This window comes from Mugil cephalus, chromosome 16 (genome assembly GCF_022458985.1).
Source record: "Mugil cephalus isolate CIBA_MC_2020 chromosome 16, CIBA_Mcephalus_1.1, whole genome shotgun sequence".
Classification (NCBI taxonomy): domain Eukaryota; kingdom Metazoa; phylum Chordata; class Actinopteri; order Mugiliformes; family Mugilidae; genus Mugil; species Mugil cephalus.
The window spans coordinates 11,943,162-11,964,777 of record NC_061785.1 but is presented as its reverse complement, the minus strand read 5'-3'; the positions used below and the strand labels follow the sequence as shown (position 1 = coordinate 11,964,777).

Below are 21,616 nucleotides of genomic sequence, written 5' to 3'. Positions count from 1 at the left end.
CGCATTTCATCCCTCCGGTACCTTCGAATCAGTTGAAAAGTATGAGTGGCTGAGTGGGGCTATCCCCTACATTAGAAACGGCACCTGTAACTGAAAGACTCAGATTAGCTGACATCAGTGTAACTTTGTTTCTTTTTTCCTTTTATCTTTTTTTTTTTTTTCTCAAAAAGTTCAAGTCCCAGATAATATTCTCTTGTGATAAAAATTAAACCCAGGTATCAAAGGAAGAGTTATCGTCTTTGCTCAAACCCTGCAGAGATAACTTAGATATAATCGGAAATGACGTTTCTGGTATCAGATATAAATACAGTACACTAAAAAGCCTGCAACTTTCATCTCAAAGCAGGTCAGAAGTCTTGATCTCATGCAGCCAGCTGTGTGTGTGTTCTTTTTTTCTTTTTAGTTTTTTTGTTAGTTTTTTTTTGTTTGTTTTTGTTGTGTGGTCTGGGCAGTCATGACATCAAACTCTCGTGAGGGTCAGATCACAAGGAAGACCGAGGAGAATCCCAGCTGATCATTTAAAGTCTTTATACAGAAAATCATCCCGTTCAGTGGGATTTTGAGCCTCATCTCTTCCAGCAGTGTGCGAGCACATGGGAGAAACTTGCCATGAGCCGTGTGATTCATTAACATTTGCAAAAATATATTGTCATATATCTATCTATTTCTTTTTTCTTTTTTTTTTTGCCTTGCAGATAGACAATATAAATAATAAATCACACATTGAAAATATATATGGGGACAGAAAACGGATACGCTGTATAGACTAGGCTAACTTAAAGTGCTAGGATACTTTTTGAACAGGCTGCAAGCATAAAGGTATACTCTGACTAAAATTTCCCTTCCACCTGGAAAGAAGATGCCTCATCATCAGTGCCCCGCCCTGCAGGGCATCACCAAAACAGTGTTTGGCTAAAACTGCCTTCAGGCTGATCCAAACCTACTTTCAGATTCATTTTCAGCAGCTTGTCAGTTAATTTGTCAGCAGGTGAAAATGTGAGACTGGAATGTTTTATACGATCGTAACTGCCTCGGAAACGGACTTCCTCCTTTTAAAGAAGTGAAAGTAAACTGGCAACAAACCCTGATCGGCAGTCGGAATTCCTACATCGTGTCATTCACTTTTAAGGTTTTTCCTAATATGACTAATCGCCTTCCCACATGCGTTTTTTGGCAAGACTGTTCGATCATTTCAGTAAACCAGCTCCTGCCGTACCACACGTCGTCCTTGGCACATACACTGCAGCGAGTGTGTTTAAAAAGCCAGGTGGTGAAACTAGTCGCCTCGGATCTCCCTGATCATTAGTGATGAACACCGAAACTAACTGTCGTATGCAGAGCCCCTGAACTCGCCGGCGCACCTCTCATAACTCCTCTTCAGTTTACGCTGCTGAATCGAAGTGTATGACACAGTGAAGCGAAAAAAAACACAATACCTGAAACTGTCTGAAACCACACGACGAGACTCATAACAAAACAGCAGCAACCAGAGCCAGTGATTATACAGGCGGATCTGTCTTAAGGGCAATCAGCAAAGGACTCCCGCATGTGGGCTCACAAATCCAAGACGGACCTGTGCTTAAGTACCTCCCAAATAAAAATAAACCCCTGCGCCACTTTGCATCCCTACCTATATAGATTATGACACACAACAGGTTCACACGCAAAAACGGATTGCCTCTTTCCATAAGGCCGGGTCTGCCCATCTCTTACGTAATCTATAAGAGGAGAGCGCAGATGTGTGCAGGCCGGTTGCCATGGCAATCATATCTTGCTGTTCTCCAGGTGGGAGTCGATGTGCTTGATGAGGGCATCGTCAGGGTAACCGACGGGGAATATCAGCTGGCAGAGAGGGCAGCTCCTCATGTCACTCTCCTCGGTCTCCATCCAGAGCTGCAGAGCGACACACATACATGCACATGCACACATCATTAGCCATCAGCACATCAAGTCACATGTGGTCCACAGCTCACTCACTGGATAATATTAGTCACTCTGTGGGAGGCAACTAAATCACGTCACTACGGGGTGAGTGAACAGTTCAGACTTACACAACAGGTTTTTGGCATGAAACAGACCGATTTATAGTAAATCCAGATCGAGAGTCTCAGTACCAATTAATTGTGTAATCAGGCTCGGTTTTGAGACGACAGATTAATAACTGAAGTAGTGGTTCAGTACCTTGTGAAATATGCTAATCTGCTTTCTTCATTAAATTCATAAGGTGGAATGAGAAGATCAACATCAGGTTCATGTCAGTGCATTAAGCACAGAGCTTGAGTCAGGATGTCTTTAGCCTTGTTCAGCTCAACACATAAAAGTAAACTACAAAGTTAGGGTTAGGCTTAGGTACATGCTGTATTCTTGGTTTGCCAAAGCTTAGATGAACCAAAACCAATCATCATTGCGAATAAATGCATTAATCTTCTTTCTTAAAAGTATAACTTAATTGCTGACAGTTCAGTTTGTGATTCAGGTGTGTTTTACCCAAATAGCAGCTAACCGGCATGGATTTGATGTGTAGAACTGGTTCAGGTTAAGGAGCCTTTACCTTCACAATTACAAGAAATAGAAATTGAAAAAGATGTCTGATGTTTCATTGACCTGTCCATCCTCCCTAGCGTGTTATCTCTCCTGAGCTATGAATAGAGAGTTACAGTAAAATCCCTATCGGTCCTCATTATACTGCAATGAATACATCTTCTCGATGAAAATTAGCCACGGTGAAACTTGATTGCCTACAGTCGAATCAGAAACTCAGGTGTGTTCACTCAAGCCTCAAACCCAAAGCGGAAATGAGGAGCAACTACGCAAGCTGGGTTTTTGTTTTCCATTTCCAAACTTGAAGCCTTTGCAACATTTGAGGCAACTCATCACAGAATTCTCCCCATCGACCAAATGGAGTAGCGCTCCCCGAGGCCTGATGTGTGAAATCAGCGGAGTTCCCCCTTTCAGCTTCAGGAACTTTCACCGTCACGGTTAAAGGAAACCAGCGAGGTCGGTAGACCATCGGAAAAGAACAGTGGTCTCATGTGTCAAAAGTCTGACGTTTCATTGACCCATCCATCCGACCACTCCTCACCTGTCAGCCCAGTTATCTTTACAGTTGCTGTTTTATCCCCTCAGGTCCGCTCCTACCGCACTAATTATATTGTAATTATCCTTTCATTTTCTTTAAGATGAAATTGGAGGCAACTTATTACAAAATTTACTTCCTTTCAGGTTGAGGGCCCTTCACCGTCACGGTTAGAGAAACGAAGTTGGGCGGAAGTCAGTTTTGAAGAATAACAGTAAATCCACTAACGGCACAGGTTTTGGTTAATTGGTCACTTGAGATTCCCAAATAGACATGTTGATATGTACACGTGAATCAAGTAATATGTTAATTGTCTGAGTTTCAAAGTTGTTGTGAGGGTTATATTTTAAACCTGGGCAGTCAAGGCTAGCCGTTTGCCTCTTTCTTTCTCAGGCTTTCTTAGGCTACTATATGACACCTCTGTACTTAGTGCACAGTCATTAGATTAATATCAAACTTCTTATCTGTCGCAAAGAGTTGTATTTCTCAATGTCTTGAATAATTCTTGTAAAGGAACTAAGACGGTGACTTTGAGATTATTGTGACACAGAGTGTGAAAGCGTTTCATGGGAAATATTTACCCCCAATAACTGTGGTGAAGCAGCACTTATAATAAACTGTTGCAACCTAATGCTTCATGTTATAAAACATCAGGTTACGCTCATTTGCACGTTAAAAAACAACAAATTTGTGTATAACTCACGTTGATTGAAGGCCAGGACTGAGCGTGTTCTGCGGACATGTACCCCGACTGGGGGTGGCAGCTGAGGGTGTTAGGCCTCTGAGGGATGGGGAAGGCTGAGCAGGATGCCGGGCCCCTCATGACCCCGCCGGGCACTGCTGCAGAAAGCACGCCCAGTGTCCTCGGTGGGCTGATGGGATGCGGGCAGGTCCACTCGTCCTCGTCTTCGGAGGACTGTTGGGGCTGGGGTGCCTGCGTAGAAGCAGGGGCAGGCTCGAAGTGGAGATGAGCCACCTCCGACAGTGGAAATGGCATCTCTCTGGAGTGGCGCATGGAGCTCTCCCCGTGGCCCCCGTCTCCTCCCGCACCGCCCTGGTGGGGAGACGGGGATCCTCTGTGCTGCAGTCCACGGTGAGGAGAGCCCACGTGTTGGGACTGCTGCTTCGGGTATCCCTCAATGTAGGGCCGCGGCTTGGGCAGGGTGGAGACGGGGTCCAGAGAGAAACGGGGCGGGCACTGGTAAGCCGAAGGGTCGGCGACCTCTGAGTAACTGCGACGGCCCTGGAAGCTGGCTCTCAGGTGCTGGCTGGGCGGCCGGTAGGAGTAAGAGGCCGGCCCGTCGTTGACGTCCAGCAGGGGCGAGCGGCGGTGCATGTCCGGGGAGAGGCGCTGCAGCACCGGGGAGCGTCGCTGCTGGATCGGGGAGTGGTGTGGCGGCGGGGGGACTGGAGAATGGCGCTGCGAGATTGGCGAGTGGCGCTGTGATACTGGAGAGTGGCGTTGGTGGTGGATGGGAGAGTGGAGCTGGACTGAGGGGGGGACAGGGGAACAGACAAATATTAGAACAGACACATGTGCATCCACGCTGATGTACAGTGAGACAAAGAGTCTGTGTGGCCTTCATGCACTTTTGAGATTGCACCGTCGGGTAATAGTATTTTTCACATTTGTGAATGATCTGATTCTTTTCAGCGGCTTGTGAATTTACTTTTGACGTGTGACTAATATGAATGTAGAGACCTTTAACATCTCACGCAAAAGTGACTAGATTAGCTGGGCTCTGCTCAAGGGAGTTTTTCCTTGATACGTCGGCTTACTGTTTGCTCTGGGGGTTGCGGGCACTCGGTTTCGTGAAGCGCCTCGAGACAATTCGGATTATTTTCGACGCTGCATAAACACAACCAAATGTCTTCCTAGAACAGTGAAGGCTATCGTAGGAGCAAATGAACAAATGAAAAGAGAAATGTGCCTCGATTTTATTTTTGCCGAGATGCGATATCTTTTCATGACAGACGTCCGCCGCTCTCGCCGGTGTATCTGTTGTTCTCTAGTTGCTCGGCATCCACCCTGCTAATATATATATTTGACCTACACCCAGCATTGAAACTTCGCACTAGGAGATTAGTTTATTAGAAACGCACCATATGTTCCTCTATGTGTTCATAAAAAGATTTATCTGCACAAGTACAGTTGTAGTGTTTCCTGTAATTACAAGATATGTTGATGAGTCAGTCAGCCCTCTACTTCCCATCGCAAAGAGGAAACATCATTTATGGCTGGTTGGTTGAGGTGTTAAAAGGGAGGGGGTGTTTGTGCTCTTCAGCGCTCCCCGTATGAGGAGGAAGTCAAATGGGACTGTTCAATTTGCGCTCACTCTTACATTACAACTGCCAAGAGGATTTTTACGGTTTCAAACAAGTTCAGGCTCCTCTGAATAGTTCACAAAAAATAAAAAAATAATGTGACACAATTTGATCTCAAGGAAAAGTGAAGTGCAATTTGGGGTTTTTCTGTTTTTTTCCCCCATATTTTGTGTGCGTAAAAAAAACGCACGCTCATTCGCCGGGTTATGTAAAATTGTTTGCATTATTTCCAGTTCATTAAAGTCATTTCATGCTATGTTTTTTGGTTTTGTGGTAGGGAGTATAGATGCACAGTTGCGAGACATTAGCTATGTGTGTGACTACGAGCGCAGGAAGAGGAAGGTGTTGCTACTGTTTATCACTTTTAAGCTTTACTCTACAGTATGTCAGCGCCAGCTCTCACTCTTTTACGTTTTAGGTGAGAAAACGGTGGCAACAAATCACAACAAGAGGACGTTCAAATGGCAAAGTGGAAATATTGGTTTAGGTTTTTTTTTGTTAGTTTGGATCAGTTATAAATTAGGGCATTTGATTTCATTTCTGACACAAATACTTATTGGTGGTCTACCTCAACTACTGCTTTTGTTGTCAATAAATTTACTTGATGGTTAAATTTTCTATATTTGTTTTTATGCATTTAGGTTGCTCTACACGTCCAACTCAAACATTAAAACCACAAAGCCTTTGCTATATGTGTGTGTGTGCGTGTGTGTGTGTGTGTGTGTGTGTGTGTGTGTGTGTGTGTGTGTGTGTGTGTGTGTGTGTGTGTGTGTGTGTGTTTTGTGTGTAATAGCAGAGCAATTGAAATTAAGCAAGTGCATAATTGCTGATAAAATATTTTGACTTGAACCACATCACTTGTGTGCAATATTTTCAATATGAGCTGTGCATGCTAACCTGGGGCAGCCTGCTCCTGTGTGGCTTTCCTCAGGATCTCCTTCTGCTTGGAGCTCAGTGCTTGCAGGCGCCCCAGCTCCTCTGTTAGCTCCGTGTAGGCCAGAGCCAAGTTCACCCTGAAGGAGGACAAAAGAATGGAGGCAGTTATGTAATTATCGTAATCATTGTTATCTTGGAACAATACAGGGTTGGGGGAAGACTGTTTAATGTTTAACAGCTTCATAATTGCGCAAGCGCTGGGATCTCAATTTAAGAATTTGTTTAAATGCTGTAAAATGAATGGAACTGGAGTGCATCCCCTCCTGCTGCACTGTCACGGCCTCATAAAATCAGTGGTTAACTGGGAGGCTTATATTTTCAGATTGATTTGTCAACGCGCATAATGGAAGTGCATAATATCACACTTTTCTGTGCAGGATGTGTCATGCCTCTCTCAGGGGCTGCACTGATGGAGCAACTCTATTTCAAGCGCCGTAGATAGGCACCGCTGGCTCACAGGGTTGTGTGTCCTTTAACCATAGCGACGAGCCATCTTTGGCCTGAGTAAGAAGTTCATGCGAGGCAAGTGTAATGCAAGTAGATATAACAAATAATCCCTGAACACAACGTGCATCTGTGCGCTTCTGCCTGACGGCTTAGATAGGATGCAGAGTGATATGAAGATTTAGTTTCAGCAGTTAGTCATTGTCAGTGTCTGATAACAATCTGTTTATCTCAAATGTCTTGACAGTTTTTATAAACTCCTCAGTCTTGATTTGAAATTGACTCATCCGTGTGCTTATCCTGGCAAATGTGTTTACTATAAAATATGCAAGATATGAAACCTTTAAATCTGATAAGGTGAGGTCTTCACCTTGCCACTTTTAGTAATTTCTCATACGCAAACCTGCCTTACAAGAAGAAAAATAACTTATCAACGGTTTCACAAGCTAAGCAGCCACAGCGTGAGTGTCACGCATTTGTCTCCCAGTCGTCACGGGGATACATGCCAAGTCAGGCACCTTGAGCTTCCGTCTACAAGGCATTGGTGAATGGAGCAAGTTGTGCACGAGCGACAGATTGTTGACCGATATTAGCGCTTTTTTGGTGCGGATTTGACTCGGCTCATTCCTTCGTAGATGGTGGCAGATAAAAAAGGATGCACAGAGCACCTCTGCCTATCTAACGGCAAACGCTGCAGGGATAGACGTAAACTTCCATTGCAACATAAACACTTATGCTCGCTTCCCACACAGCGAATAAAACGCCCTTGTCAAAATTCAAAATATGTTCCTCGGCTCACCCACGGACTAACTTAATTGAGCCTTCCCACTTCTGTGTCTAAGCCTGCTGCTTTGGCGTGCTTTAGATGAATAGCTGCACGTTCTTATGTTCTAATATTAGCTAATTACGGTTTTGTAAACTCCAGTCTTTTTTTTTTTACATTTCACACATATATGCACAGACGTACGCTTATTTTTTTTCTTTTTAATGCACAGAATACTAATTTCAAGTGAATTATTTAAAGGCAGGGACCCCATTTAAGGGAAGCCCACTATATAGAAAGAACCAAAACGAGTCAGAGCTTCCACTGGTTAGCTTGGTTTGGTGGAGGCCCACCTCGTTTTCCAACAACATGCTGTGACTCACAAACAGAGTGGAGCTATCAAACCCTGATTCAGCCCCCACTGTCTACGAATCCTTATTTGTGGCATGAGTTGGTGGAAGCCGGTGCTAAATGATTCAGGGTCATCCCTGCTAGGGCAAGCGCAGGTGCTCCACATTTGCGGCTTTGGAAAAAAAAAAAAAATGTCTGCAAGCGTAAAAACTTACGCAAAAACGCTAGAAAAATAGCAATCATTTGGGTTACTTACCAACATGGTGGGTGGAGCATGAAGCCTGATACTGGTATCTGAGCAGCATAAAATGTATTCTTTTCCTCTCCTCAGTACTCTCAGGTGACTCTGCTCAGGCTCTTGAATACTAAATGCAGATGTATACTGAATATCTTGACAGTTTAGATTGACGTATCTCTTCCTTTTCACACTTGCTGTCTCACTTTTCAATTTGGCTAGTGTGTTTTTATGATCTTTGTCAGAGACACTGGTGAACGCAACACCTCTCAGTCGCACGTGTGAACACCTGCAAACGGGTGCATTGCCCGCTGCATTTCAGTCACTGCCTCTTTTCAGAGGGCCTGTGAAATCAGGTCCGCTGTTTGTAATTTGGCTCCTGTATGTCTAAAAATACTGTGCACATTTGTCACATTCTTCTGCGTGCATTGTTCGCTTGTGTGGTGGTGCACACGTACTGTAAAAATTGTGTAGGTGGGGTGCGATAGCGCCGGTGTAGCCTCGATAAAAGGCTTGTGCAAGTGCATCGATCCGGTACAAGAGTGTACGCATGCCGCGTGCGCGCGCGTGTGTGTGTGTGGGAGATGAGATCTGACCTCTGACGTTTTACAGAGAAAAAAAAAAAAGGAGAAGAATTTATCTTTTGTCAGCTCAGAGAAATGATAAATGTCCTTTTCGAATTGACAGAAGCTCAGAAATTCACATGAAGCGCACGGCCTCGGCCCCGAGCTCACACGCGGTGGTCCGTATGATAAGTCTCTCTTTTCACATTGTGGAAAAAAAAAAAAAAAGAAAGACATTTGCGGCACTTAAAGGAAGTTAGGGTGAATTTTGGACCTTGTGGAAAGAGGGCAGGTGTGTAACGGCTATCAGACTGTGGTGGCAGCTTTTCACACTCTGCAGTCCATACTGTGTCACACGCTTTGTGCGTTTGTGCATCGAGCACTTTCAGCTAAACACAGAGAGGTGTCAAACTGTCCTCACGCCAAAGCTGCAGTGACGCAAGTGACGAGCCCTGCTGCGCGGTGCCGCCATGTGTCTTTTAATTTGACGTCTAATTGAAATAAAACCCAATTTCGATTTGCGGCACCTCCTAAAAGGCCGATTTGGAGAAATCAACCTGGCCTCACCTGAATATCGTCTGAATTTGCGAGGGGAGGGGTGGGAATTCCACTGAAACGTGTTGTGATTTATTGGAAACAGCTCTCGCTTTCTGAAAGCTGAGGAGGGATAAGTCAGGCTCTCTGAATGGCTGAGTATAGGTGTGTTTGTGCGTGTTGAGGAGGGGGTACTACCAGGTGGCTGCAAGGTTCTCGATTTGCGTACCCTGTGGTTGATGAGGGAAGCACATTACTAGTCAAGAGTGAGGAAAACGAAAGTCCAAATATGTTTCAAAAATGTCAAGGGCTGTGGAATTAGCCACGAACTGCGGTGCTCTCAAACAGAAAGAAAGAAAACAGCAAAAATTTGAGAAGTGGTGAAGAAATGAAAAACAGCACGAAGCCTACGGGACTAGTTGTGGTGTGGAAATTTGAATTTTAAACCTTTCTTGCAATGAGTATACGTGTGCTCATTAATTCTTAGCTTAAATGTGACAATTTAAAAATAAACCGCAGATAAACCCTCTGTAAGTTGTAAAGTGCTGGTGAATGTAAGGGGCGCATAAGGCGTTGCGTTAATACGCGAGTATGCTTCGCTGCACATGAAGCATCTTCTACATCAGCCTGTGGAGTTTACATTAAATGGGCCCAATTACAAGAAAAAGCTCCAGGAAACGAGGCACGAGCTTTTCAGAGTAGGTGATATTTTTTGAGTAAAAACCAAAAGGTGACCAAGGTCTGGAAAAAGCTGTAGGCTTCCATCACACATTTAGTAACAACAACAAAAAAAAAAAGTCAGCCTCTCCACTGCCACAGCACATGCTTTCAGTTTGCTCCCCATCGAAACACTTCTGGGGTTTCACTGTGTGGGAGTCAGTTGCCCAAACTGCTGTGGTTTAATTTTTTTTTCTCTTTTTTCTTTTCTTTTTTTAAATACACCTTGCCGTGTTGACACCTTGTCATCACGCGCTGTGGCTGGTTGGGGGCAATTTGACAAAGCACGCAGCAGCCACGACCAATGCTCATGAACCTTATAGTCTTATTGTTTGGTTTTAGTCGAGGAGAATTAAAAGAATAAACGTACGGCTCAGACTGGACATTATGTCTCATTAAGACGGCCAACAAATGCACAAACATGAGGAAATGGACAGGAAGGTGTCCTTGTCTGTTCTTACACTGCCCCCTGCTGCTCAGACCCGTCTCTTGCTCAACATTTGTGAGCTCTGGAGTTAATCTGGATGCATGTATGCCGTGCATCACATGCAGCAGTTGAGGCCAAGCAATAGTGAAACCCGGTTGGCCGCCGATGGCGAGTTTGTCCACATTCTAAAGTTGGCCTGAGCGCATCACAGCAGGAGATTAAAAATACAGATGAGCTGCAGCACCTGTTGAACTGTTTCATCTTTCACTCTCACTTTTTTTCTCGTCATACTACCTGTGCTACTACATCCATTTTTTTTTTTCTCACATTCTCACTTTGGTCACTTACTGTTCGTCTCCCACCTTCTTTATCCACTCCACATCACACTGCTTGCACGGAGAAGTCATTTCCTGCAGAAGTAGAGCGTGAAATTAGATTAGCATGCAGGTGCCGGTAGAATATTGGACAAAATCTGACGGCGAGAGCTTATCAAGACAAAACAGAAAAAAAAGATGCGTCGGGTAAAACTGGACCCAGGAGTCGTTCTGCATTTGTGTGCCACCGCCTATGTGTGTTTATAAGAAACCGAAGCATAATTTTAAGCGGCGTTGTTCCATCACAGAGAAGGGGGGTTGCTATACTAAGAAAGTGACTGATAACACGACGTGAGGTGGCAATGACGACCAGCGACTAAAATAAGGTTCTAATGAGTAAGCTGACATATTGAAAGTCAGATGAGAAGATGGATATCACTCACGTCTGAACAGAAAATACTGTGTGCTGTATATCTGCAACCAGGTCGGCTTAGCTTAAAAGAGGCTGGGGATCTCCCAGTGTTTGTGCTAAGCTAAGCTAACCGGCCCCTGGCTGTTTATTTCATCTTTAATGTACAAATACGAGAGATGTGAGGATCTTCCCATCATTCCTTCAACAGCAAATCAAATCTGCACGTCGGGTCACGTTATTTGCTCTAGCTCTGATCTTAGGCCACGGATTAACACTAAACTGACAAGGTCGAGGTTTTGTCCTCCACTGTGAACGCCGATGTCAGAAATATGGTCCCGAAGGTGCTGTAAAGCTGCCTGAAAACCACTATTAATCATCTAGGATGTCGTGCTGCAGTGCATAAGCATGTACCGGCCCTGGTTTTTTGAGATCGTAGTCCTACACAAACACAAATTCTGCTTTATTCCACATGTTGGAGCCACTGAAGTAGCCGCTGATGTAGCGAGGAGAGTTCTTGTCCACAGGCCTTTTGAAAGGATGTTTTATTTGCCTAATACTACACATTTTTTTTTTATTTTTTTGTGGTTGAAAGTTGGTCTGGTGTTTCTCCATTAGAAACTGATTATGAGCCAGCAAACATCTGCCAGGTCAATCTAACTGAGGACTTTCTGAGCTTATGGACAGCACAGTGTTGCAGTGACGTAGTCCTACACACAAATAGAATTTGTTAACAACAAAATTGTGCGCAGAGGTTTTTTTTCGCCCCATTGAAACACATACATTATGAAATTCATCAGGTGTGTTACCAGACTCGGTCTGATCAAGAACTGAGTCTGGCTGTGCTACGCCAGTGTTGTGTATCATCTAAAATGCATAGTAGCAGTGTAAAGCTGTCCAGGGACATCAAAGTGTTGAGAATCTTCCTTGTCGCTACCATTCATGGTTTATAGGAGAAGGAAATGTGTATTATTAATCACAACATGACAATTAGTTCTCTCTCATATTTACTCTCTGTGCACATAACAGTAGTTTGTGATGAGTTGTCAACTTGAACATACCTAGTGTATAATAGCATCTTGGACAAGATCATTCTGCTGTTTTAAGGTGTCATCATGAGTTTATACGTTACCTGTGTCGTTTTTTATGAAACAAAAAACTAAAACTCAGCAGTAAAGAAGGAAGGCTACATGATATCTTGCTCTTTAATATAGCTCTGCACTACAGTGTGAAAGTGGTATTACCAAAACAGCTGGTTATTTATACATCCAGTGGTTATGGAGCAACATTTCTGTCAGAGTCCAAGATTCTTTCTCTTTTTGTTCTGTGTTGGGTCGCTACCAACTCCTCCTCAGGGGAGAAGCTGCTCCGCTCTAACTGTGCCTGTGGTTTGGTCCTGAGAAAGTAGTGTACAGTGTTTTGGTTTTTGAGCTCGTCTGCTGTGGCTAAAAAGTACACAGCGAAAGCTGTGAATCAGAACAGGAAGGCAGGTCCCCAAAAGACGAGCTGAAACTTACTGTGAAGCTCTATAAATGAAAGAGGCTCAACATTCAGCAGACTATTGTCACGTTGTTTTCATTTCTATTTCTATTCAAACTTGAAGCATCGTTTAGTTGCGGAAATACACAGTACTTAGGATTTTTTTTTCCCCAGTTTAAATATTGTGTTAAGATAGATTTTTGTCGTCAAGGGCATTTGATGGAATGCATCACATGAGAGCACTTTGCAGTAAACTTTAAAACAGACAAACACTGACCCTCTCTCTCTGGCTGTTCTGCAGCTGTCTCATCTCGTCCTTCAGCCTCTCACACTCCGCCTTCAGCTCCTCTTCCCGCTGACACGCCCCCTGCGCCTCGTGCCGCACCCCTTCTAGCTCCGCCTCCAGGCGCTGCAGCTTCAGGTCCGACAGGGTGTCCAGGCTACGGGAGCTCTGAAGGGTCAGGGCCGGACAGTCCAGCACTGTCAGGAGTAAAGAGAAGAGTCAGGGAGAGACAGAGCGCTTCCCTTGCTTTCCCCTTGTCTGATGCAGCACTGCCTGTACGCGGTTGTTGAACAATAGATGAGTATGAAAGAGCGAGGGATGATGAATTCTTCCAAGGCCAGCGTCTTTCAGTTTGTACCTGGGTGATGTGAATGAATGCATGTGTCAAATTATTGCCTTTTACTTCCTCCTCCTCATCAAGGTAGACTATCAATACATGTATCTGTTGAAGTTGGGGTGACGCATTTTTTCCATGTTTCAGCCGCCCACGTCACTGAAGAGAGCAGAGTTTAGCATCTACTCACGTCTAGAACATAGGTCTTAAACAGGGTGTCCGTCTTTGGTTGATTAAACATTTTTATATATTGTTTTATTTTTATTTTATTTTTTTGTTTTTGTTTTGTTTTTATAAAATCCTCACAAATTTAAATTCTTTAAATACACATTAATAAGAATCCAACATATTTTAGTGAAGGGATAAATGGAGGTAGAAGACGTTATCTTTCAGTCAACACTCAAGTAGCGATACAGGAGCTGCCTCGACAGTGCACCGCTTCACACAGAGCGCCACACTAGACCTGTCAATCTAAGCCCCCTGTAAACAGCAGGCCCCGCCCCTATCGCTGCTTAGCCAATCACAAGGCCGCATATATAACAAAGTCAATATTTGATGGATAGGGAACACATAGTAGTGTCAAGTGAGTTGAGATCTCGAATTAATAGAATATAGTATAGTATAATAGTAGATATTACATGATTGAAATTTTAACTGATTATCTGAAATTCAAATATTGTTTTAACAAGCATCTGATTTTGGATTTGATTGATTTATTGAGCTGTTGCAAATTGCTTAAGCTGAACTTGCAAATAAAATTTGGCTCTAAAGGTCAGAAGACTTTGTTGACAATTATTTCTCCCTTTTTGCTGGTACTCATGACAGTAAAACTATAGGCAAACTTGAACGGTAGCTCCGACACCTAGCTCTTATTGGTCACACCAGCCAAGTCCACTTAAAATTATTTTTATGTCCCTAGGGCTTTCAGCCTAGCCTTTGAATTATAACCTGTGCACGTACCAAGTGCACAGATCCATTAGGGTTGAGCCACCACAACTGACGGGACTTGACTGGCGGTTCCGGGGGACGTGAGGAAGCCAGGCAGGTTACCCCGCCTACAGCTTGAGTAGTGCTATCATTGAGTTCAGTTGGGGTAATACTCTGCTGACGTGAAGCCGTAACCCTATATAAACGGAGAAGCTGTGGGGATCTAACAGTAGGTAGGGGGTCCCTACTTAATCTCTCATCAGTTCTAAATTTCTGAAGTTGGCAGAACCTCTTATACGGCGCTAGTGGGCTGCATGTTCTCTCTTAAATTCACAGCTGCAGCCTCAGAGTGATGGATTGTGCTGATGTGTTTTTTGTTTTTTTTTTAAATCCTCAATTCTGAGGGATTTACGAGTTTATTCAGATACCTTTTCTCTCGTGGGCCAAGTGAATGCCACGGAGTGACCTGGCGTGCTCGAAGCGCCTGTGAAAGTGATCATGCATCTCTAATACGGGAATTCATTTGCATCGTAATAAGTCAAATTATCTCGCATGCTAGTCACAATAAAGATCACTCAGCACTACAGATGGAGGAAACAGCGTGTGATACAGATGAATTCTCAGATTTACAGTCTAAATCGCTCCGGTGCAGATGACTCCGAAGCCAGAATGAGTCCATTTCAATAACTGGAACCCGTGTGGATTACAGCTCTCCTTTTTTTTTTTTTTTTGCGACTGTGCCTGAGGAGCAGGAACAAAATGCCAGAGCTGATTTTCTGACAGACACCTTTTTAGACAGACTGTTGGACGAGATGAGCAGTGAGAATGCGCTCGTGGTTTATATACAAAGGTCTTTTCTTATTAAACCGTCCTCACTCTCCAGTTATTACTTAGAAAATCTGAGTTTACAGAACTAGGCGAAGTTTTATTTCTCCCTACTTTAAGTGTGGAGCCTCTTCTTTAAATTCTGTGTAATTTGTGCTTATCCCGAGTTGATTGCTTTCTTTCTTTAGGCTGTAATACTTCCTCTCAATGAAGAGCTACCTTTGTCTGTAACACCAGAAAGTTTCCTTTCGTCTCTTCCTTTGTGGACGCCGTTTCATTTTTCTTGACCAGCTGAGACGGTGCTTTCATACAGCTGTAGATACACTTTTCCTCCACAGCAGCTGACATCAGCTCTTATTCGCCACCAGCTAATCCAATAAACTGATGTAGAAACACATAACTACCGTTGAGCCAGTGTAGGGATGCATATACTGCAAATTACAGAGATTTACCCTACACTTTGTATCTTAATCGTCCCAACACACACATCAAATCATTGATTTTCCTTTTCCCCCCATGCAGCAGGGATTGATTGGGACCATAACTGCTCGGTGATGTTGTTATCTTAACGCGTGGGCCTCACGTCCAGATAACCAATCAAGACGGAGCGGCCACTTACTGTGCGCGTCTGGGCCGGCGTGGAGCTGCAGGTACTGCATGTCTTTGCTGTGCAGCTGCATGTTGAGTTTCTGCAGGGAGTTTTCTCTCTGCCTCAGCGCTGACTCCAGGCTCAGGATACGCTCGACGTGCTTCTCCACCAGGCTGGTCTGTAAATCACGCAGATTTTATGAGCTTAATGAGAAAACAGGACACGACTCAAGCATTTATTTACCAAGATAAAAATGTTAGCGCCTCAATCAGATCAGAAGGAAGGAGTCGGATCAGGTGACCTAACGACTTTCCAGGAAGCACAGACGCATGAATACTACAGTGGAAAAAGCTCATTTTGACATTTTTGTAAAAAAAATAAATAAATACTGACAAATGGAAAGCTTATCATACCAGGAGTGTTCAGTATATTTAATGATCTGTTCTTCAACACTGGTAAATATGCACAGAGCTTAGATGAAGCAATCAGTCCTTGGTTACACATACTATTGTGCAAAGGCACAAATGCTGATCAGAACATTAACCCAGGCCAACCCGAAGCGCTGGTGGTGACACCACTATTTGTGGCATTAGTTCAGTCCTGTTTGTAGATGAGTAAGCAAGCGAATGTCTGGGGGTTTTACAGGTCACTGACGCAAAGCAGGTAGATGGAGTCATTTTAACGATCACAGCCACAGCCCCCATCTCCAGGTGACATTGACACAGTGTCAGAGCGTTTGGCGCGCGGCTGTTCCAACATCCCGGGCGCACCCCCCCGTCCTCTAATCACTCCAAACCCACATAAAACCGCTGAGGCTGCTGTGTGTGATGGACTTATTATCACAGAGGGCATCTGGGAAAGACTGGCCTGCCAATCTGTTCAGTTGGAAGCCTCCGCCTGGTCTGAGTCAACCTTCATTTGTAAGCAGTTTCAAAAAGCAAGATTCTCACAGCGCCAAATCTGCCAGCAACATCCCCTACTACACACAGCAAGTGGTACAAGTTTAATGTTCTTAGGGGGAAAACTGCAGCATTTAAGCATCTAAATGTTTTTCGAAGGATGTACAGTGTGTGCTTTTACAGGTAAGTCTCTGTTTGTATAGCGGAGAACGTTTAATAAATGACTCTGAAATTGCTTTTTTTTCTCTCAAGGATTCTCAATACAAGAATTAATGAAAGAAAAGATCTCTGTTTGACACAGACAATGGCGGCTTCAGAACTAATCTCCAGTTACTGTCGATGTACAATTTTCAACTAAGATCATGTTTTTGCACCGACTGAAAGAAAGAGTTAAAGAGTTCATAACTGTATAGTTTTCAATCACATGTACAGGTGCAGAGGATGGTGTGAACATCGTCTAAAGGGTTAATGCAGGTATTTGGTACTGCGCAGCAAGGAATTGTGTAATCTCACATGAATCACAGATATCCTGACTTTAAAGCCCCGTCCACGTATAAAGTACTCGTCCATCAATTTGTACGTGACAGTCGATTGCTTGTGGGCAGGCTCCAGGTTTTTACCCTCCCGGATATATTTCCCATGCTAAATGTCACGAGCGGAACATAAAAATATTGGTGGAGTATGGATGTAGCCAGCTCTCATGCTCCTCTTGCCATCACCGCTCGACTATTTGAGAAGAAAATTCTATCAGTGCCACCGCCGCTTTGTCTGGGTCGGTTTTTGTTGCCCCAAAGTAGAACCACTTGAAACTCTGCATTGCAGAGCAGTGGCGCCATGGAATAAATTACCTTTTACAACTCTAGTGTTAAGAGTTTTAAGAAAAACTATTTTTAAAATTATTTTTATTTACCAAGTGCAAGTCTAAAAATAAAATTAAAAAAATTTAAGTTGAGCTATTTATTTACCCTTTTGTATGATGTTAACTCAGTAAATCTATTGTCAAGTGATCCTTGTAAATGATTTTGAATGATTTGTCTGAAAGGAGAGTATTAATTGTATTTAAACTGTTTTGTTCTAAATTGTATTTTATGTTCGCTGCATTTTTCGCTTGACCACATTGGTGAGACCCCAGGAAGAGTCGCTGCGGTTGAGTTCCAGCTAATGGGGCTTTAATAATAAAATAAATAAATAAATTAAATTGTCAGGTTCACCCAGCGGTCCAACGTGGTGAATGTGGCGATAGGAACAGAAAAGTATTTAATTGACGAAAGAGTTTTTTCATTACATGTCAGTCAACTGTACGAGTTGCTTCTAGTGATTGTCACCTCAATCATTTAACGTCAAAGCTGAGATTATTACAACTATTACTTGCCCACTTTGAGTCGACAGAGGATTTCTTGCTGAATTTCATTAACATTCTTGGTCTCCTGTCGCCACATCCCTGTTAACTTTTCTGTGCGTGCAGCCCAAATTCTGAAATAGGAAAAGCCCTATGCCAATTTGTCGCCTTTCAGCTGAATATTTTCCTTAACTGGAGCTCACCACGAAAGACGCAACACCCTCCTGCTTATTTAAATCATATTTTGTGTTCGTTTTTCTTTTCATGATGTTCCATGATGAGCTTTGCTTTTCACATTTGATCCCCATTAGCGGAGTGAGAAGCTGCAGCGCTTAATTAATGAGCCATATGGCTTCTGCGTAAAGCTACTGTGAAATAAGGAATGCACGGCGCAGTGAACTGAGTAATGGCTCTGACCATCTTGTCGAGGTCCCTCTGGAGGTTGCTCTTCTCCATGTGAATCTTCTCGTAGGCCTGGATCACGTCCTCCAGCTGCTCCTCCCGCTCTTTTCTCTTCTGGAGCTGAAAGATAATGCAGAGACAGAGGAGCTAAAAAAAGGCGTCTTTGTCAGTTTTCAAACTTCATCACAAGGAAGGAAGAAAAAGGGGGGGGGGCACTGAAAACTTCCTTTGTGAGCGTCATCAAATGTGTCTCTTAAGAAACTGTTGTGTAACCAAGCAAATTTAGGACACCGAGTTCCTGACACCTCAGCGTGGAGCGGCGCCTGCCCCCCCTCTCACATGAATAAATCCTGGTTTCGACAATAACGTTAAAAAAAAAAAGAAGAGCTTCTTGATGTGCCGCTGATCTAGTCTTCTCCCAGCTCGCTGTAATAAGAGGATGAATGTGAGTGGCTGCTATAATGGCTCTGCGTCTGACAGAGCCGAGGGTAGGGACGTACACACCAAACTGAGTGAAATGAAGAGGTTCTCTCTGCAGCCGAGGACACTGGCGAGGGTTTACGTTGAGGAGCACGGCCACTTTGGACAACGTGGAGAACGAGATAAACGGAGAGGACAGAGAAGGTATATCACCGCCGAGGCATGTTCGGTGTGTCTATGGTAACGTATGCCTGTGGAAAGCTGGCAGCAAGGCGTGGACGGCTTGTCACCGGCATCGTGATGGAGAGAGGAGGATTGTTTCAGAGCCTCATTCTCTCTTAATAGATGCACACAGAAACAAAGTATAAAGAAACTCTCATTAGCACCTTTTATATTTGCACTTCAGTCTAGATGCTGCAGGTCTGAATTGTTTGTTGTGTTGAATTGTTGGTCACACTTCATAATACACCATGTAACGATACTATGAATCATACACTAATAAAACAGCTACCGACTGCAATTAATTATAAACTACGCAAGCCAAAAACAGCAGCGATTGTAATCACTTTTTGATGCCGTTCTCTCAAGATCATGAGTTAATTATATTGTAAATGAAACAAAATGTCTATTTCTCGAGATAATAAGATCGTTTGTCATTCGTTTTTTTTTTCTTTCTCAACATCAGTGGGTAATTATGCAAAACTTAAAGTGCGTGTCTGATTCATTTGAGCCTTTAAGATCGAAGCCTCGAGCGCCAGGGAGGATCCATATCTGAACAGCGGAGACCTTGATGTGCACTCGCCTCTGGAGCTGCAGCCGGGCTGGTATTCTCCACAAACGATGAGCACAGACCTTAGAGTTAGTGACAAAAAGGCTTGCCAAGTGGCAACCTTTAGGGTTTAAAAAAAAAAGAACAAAGAAGAAAAATACAACAACGCAGGAACTCAAATGGTCTTTAGAGGATGGCTCCAAAAGTGAGTCGATCTTTATAGACTTGCATGTTAAAAACTTTACAGCAGGAATAAACACATCTGGTACAAAAAAAAATAAAGGTTTGGGACTCACCTGTTTAATTTATATCGAGGCTTAAAGGTATAAATAATTCAGGGTGTGGCTGCTTTCAGTGGTACAGCATCATGCACCTACCTCACCTGAACTCAACTCATGCTTCGTCTGTTTGAACATTTTGGAATAAGCTTCAGCTGCTCTTGAGCACCTATGGATGACATTTACTCCATCTTTATATACAGGCTGTCATTGTAACTCATGGTCTAATAAAAGGTCTATTTTAACCAAACCAGGACATTTTCTTAAGCGAGTACTTTGAGAAAATGAGAATAATAATAATTTAACATTTAATCAATGCAAATAATCACTTGGGAACTGTCAATTCCCCTGTTTATGATATAATCAAAATATGAGCTTTGTTATTGTAAATCATAGGTCTTCAACAGGAGGTACTGCAAACGGGGGGGGGGGGGGGTCACATCAAAATCTTTGGTTGATTAGACATTTGTTATATATATATATATATATATATATTTATAGAATATTTTAATTTTCCCTACAATTTTAAATGTCTTTAAATACACATTAGCATGAATCCAACATATTTTAATAAAGGGATAAATGGAGGCAGGTGACGTTAGGAGAGAGCTTCACACACAGAGCGCCACACTAGCCAAAACCTGTCAATCAAAGCCCCTATTGCTGCTAAGACAAATCACAAGGCCGCGTATTACACTCTGATTCTGTCAGGTTCCCCTCAATTGGGCGAGAACCTATTCAGTCCCCAGGTGAAATCCCAGAACACACGTCGCAGTATTAGCAGGAGAGAAGCTAACGGTGCAGCTCGCTCCCATCAGCCAACTACTGGATCGCTTTGTCACTAGAACAAAAAAGTCCAGAAACACAGCTCAGAAAGCACCAGCGAATTTGCAAATAGCAGATAGCAGCTTAGTACACAACACATATAGTGAGTAGGGGGTCCCTACTTAATCTCTCCATCAGAGGGGGGTCCTTGGTCTGAAAAACGTTGAAGACCTCTGTTGTATGATCATAACATGACTGTTCTTGGCTTCTATAGTTTACTGTGAGTACTGTGAAAGGAAATTAGGCTATAGAAATAATAATAATAGTAATAAAAAATGCAGTTTTGATGCATGATTTACAGTTTTTTTAATATATTTTTTACCAGTGTAAAGGACGGGAAAACGAGGATAAATTGAGTGAAAAAGTATGAAGTCAGAGGTGTCACGTGAGTCAGGAGTCTGTAACATAAAAGAACTCGGAGCGCCAGCTGTGACAGACGACACGTCACATTTCTCTACTTCTCACTGATGACTGGAGGTCACCACTTCAACACACCGGTGATGTTTGTCTCCATGTCCATGTGTGAATGCGGTGGGGGTCGCGTCCCTGTGGAGCTGGCTCTGTGAGCCGTTCCACGCTTCATCACCGTCGCCGCCTGGTGCCAGGGCCCCTCGACCTTGCGTGTCCAATCGCGCCAATCGTTCCTCTCGGTCCCATAACCCACTTCCTTCTTTTGTCTTTCCTTTCTAGCTGTTTTTCACCTCTGCTGCCGCTTCTGCTGCTGCCGTTGCCAGTTTTACCACAGCCTTCCTGCATCGGTCGTATTTCATTTCTATTTCCCAGCGCGCTCGTTGACACAGTCATCGAAACAGTGGAGTTGCAAGTGGAGGGGAATGGGTAGTCCGAGCACACATTATGGCCGCTGCCATTCTTCTCTCTCACTCCAGGCAGTTTAAGACGACACAAAACTGTGGCACAAAACTGTGAGGCCACAAATGGATTCTCAAGCTTTCCGAAATGCCGTGTGTGTGTGTGTGTGTGTGTGTGTGTGTGTGTGTGTGTGTGTGTGTGTGTGTGTGTGTGTGTGTGTGTGTGTGTGTGTGTGTGTGTGTGTGTGTGTGTGTAGCAGCTGCACATTTTCAAATAAAACCGATCCATTTTAAAGCTTTTTATCTGTATATTGAGAGTCTTTTAATTTTCTCAACGCGTACAT

General features: G+C 43.5%; 1 protein-coding gene across 2 annotated transcripts in view; it reads right to left on the bottom strand.

Annotated features, from left to right (window-relative positions):
• Positions 1-284: 284 nt before the first annotated feature.
• tbkbp1 (TBK1 binding protein 1) overlaps positions 285-21,616 on the bottom strand; it is a 61,106-nt gene continuing 39,774 nt past the window's right edge. For both annotated transcript variants that reach the window (XM_047610039.1, XM_047610040.1), the window contains exons 4-10: positions 18,187-18,291; positions 15,562-15,709; positions 12,851-13,053; positions 10,720-10,781; positions 6,299-6,414; positions 3,780-4,567; positions 285-1,893 (exon numbers count right to left, since the gene is read on the bottom strand). In XM_047610039.1, coding sequence (XP_047465995.1) covers positions 1,765-1,893; positions 3,780-4,567; positions 6,299-6,414; positions 10,720-10,781; positions 12,851-13,053; positions 15,562-15,709; positions 18,187-18,291 — 1,551 coding nt within the window. In that variant the 3' untranslated portion in view covers positions 285-1,764. The remainder of the gene's footprint in view (positions 1,894-3,779; positions 4,568-6,298; positions 6,415-10,719; positions 10,782-12,850; positions 13,054-15,561; positions 15,710-18,186; positions 18,292-21,616) is intronic.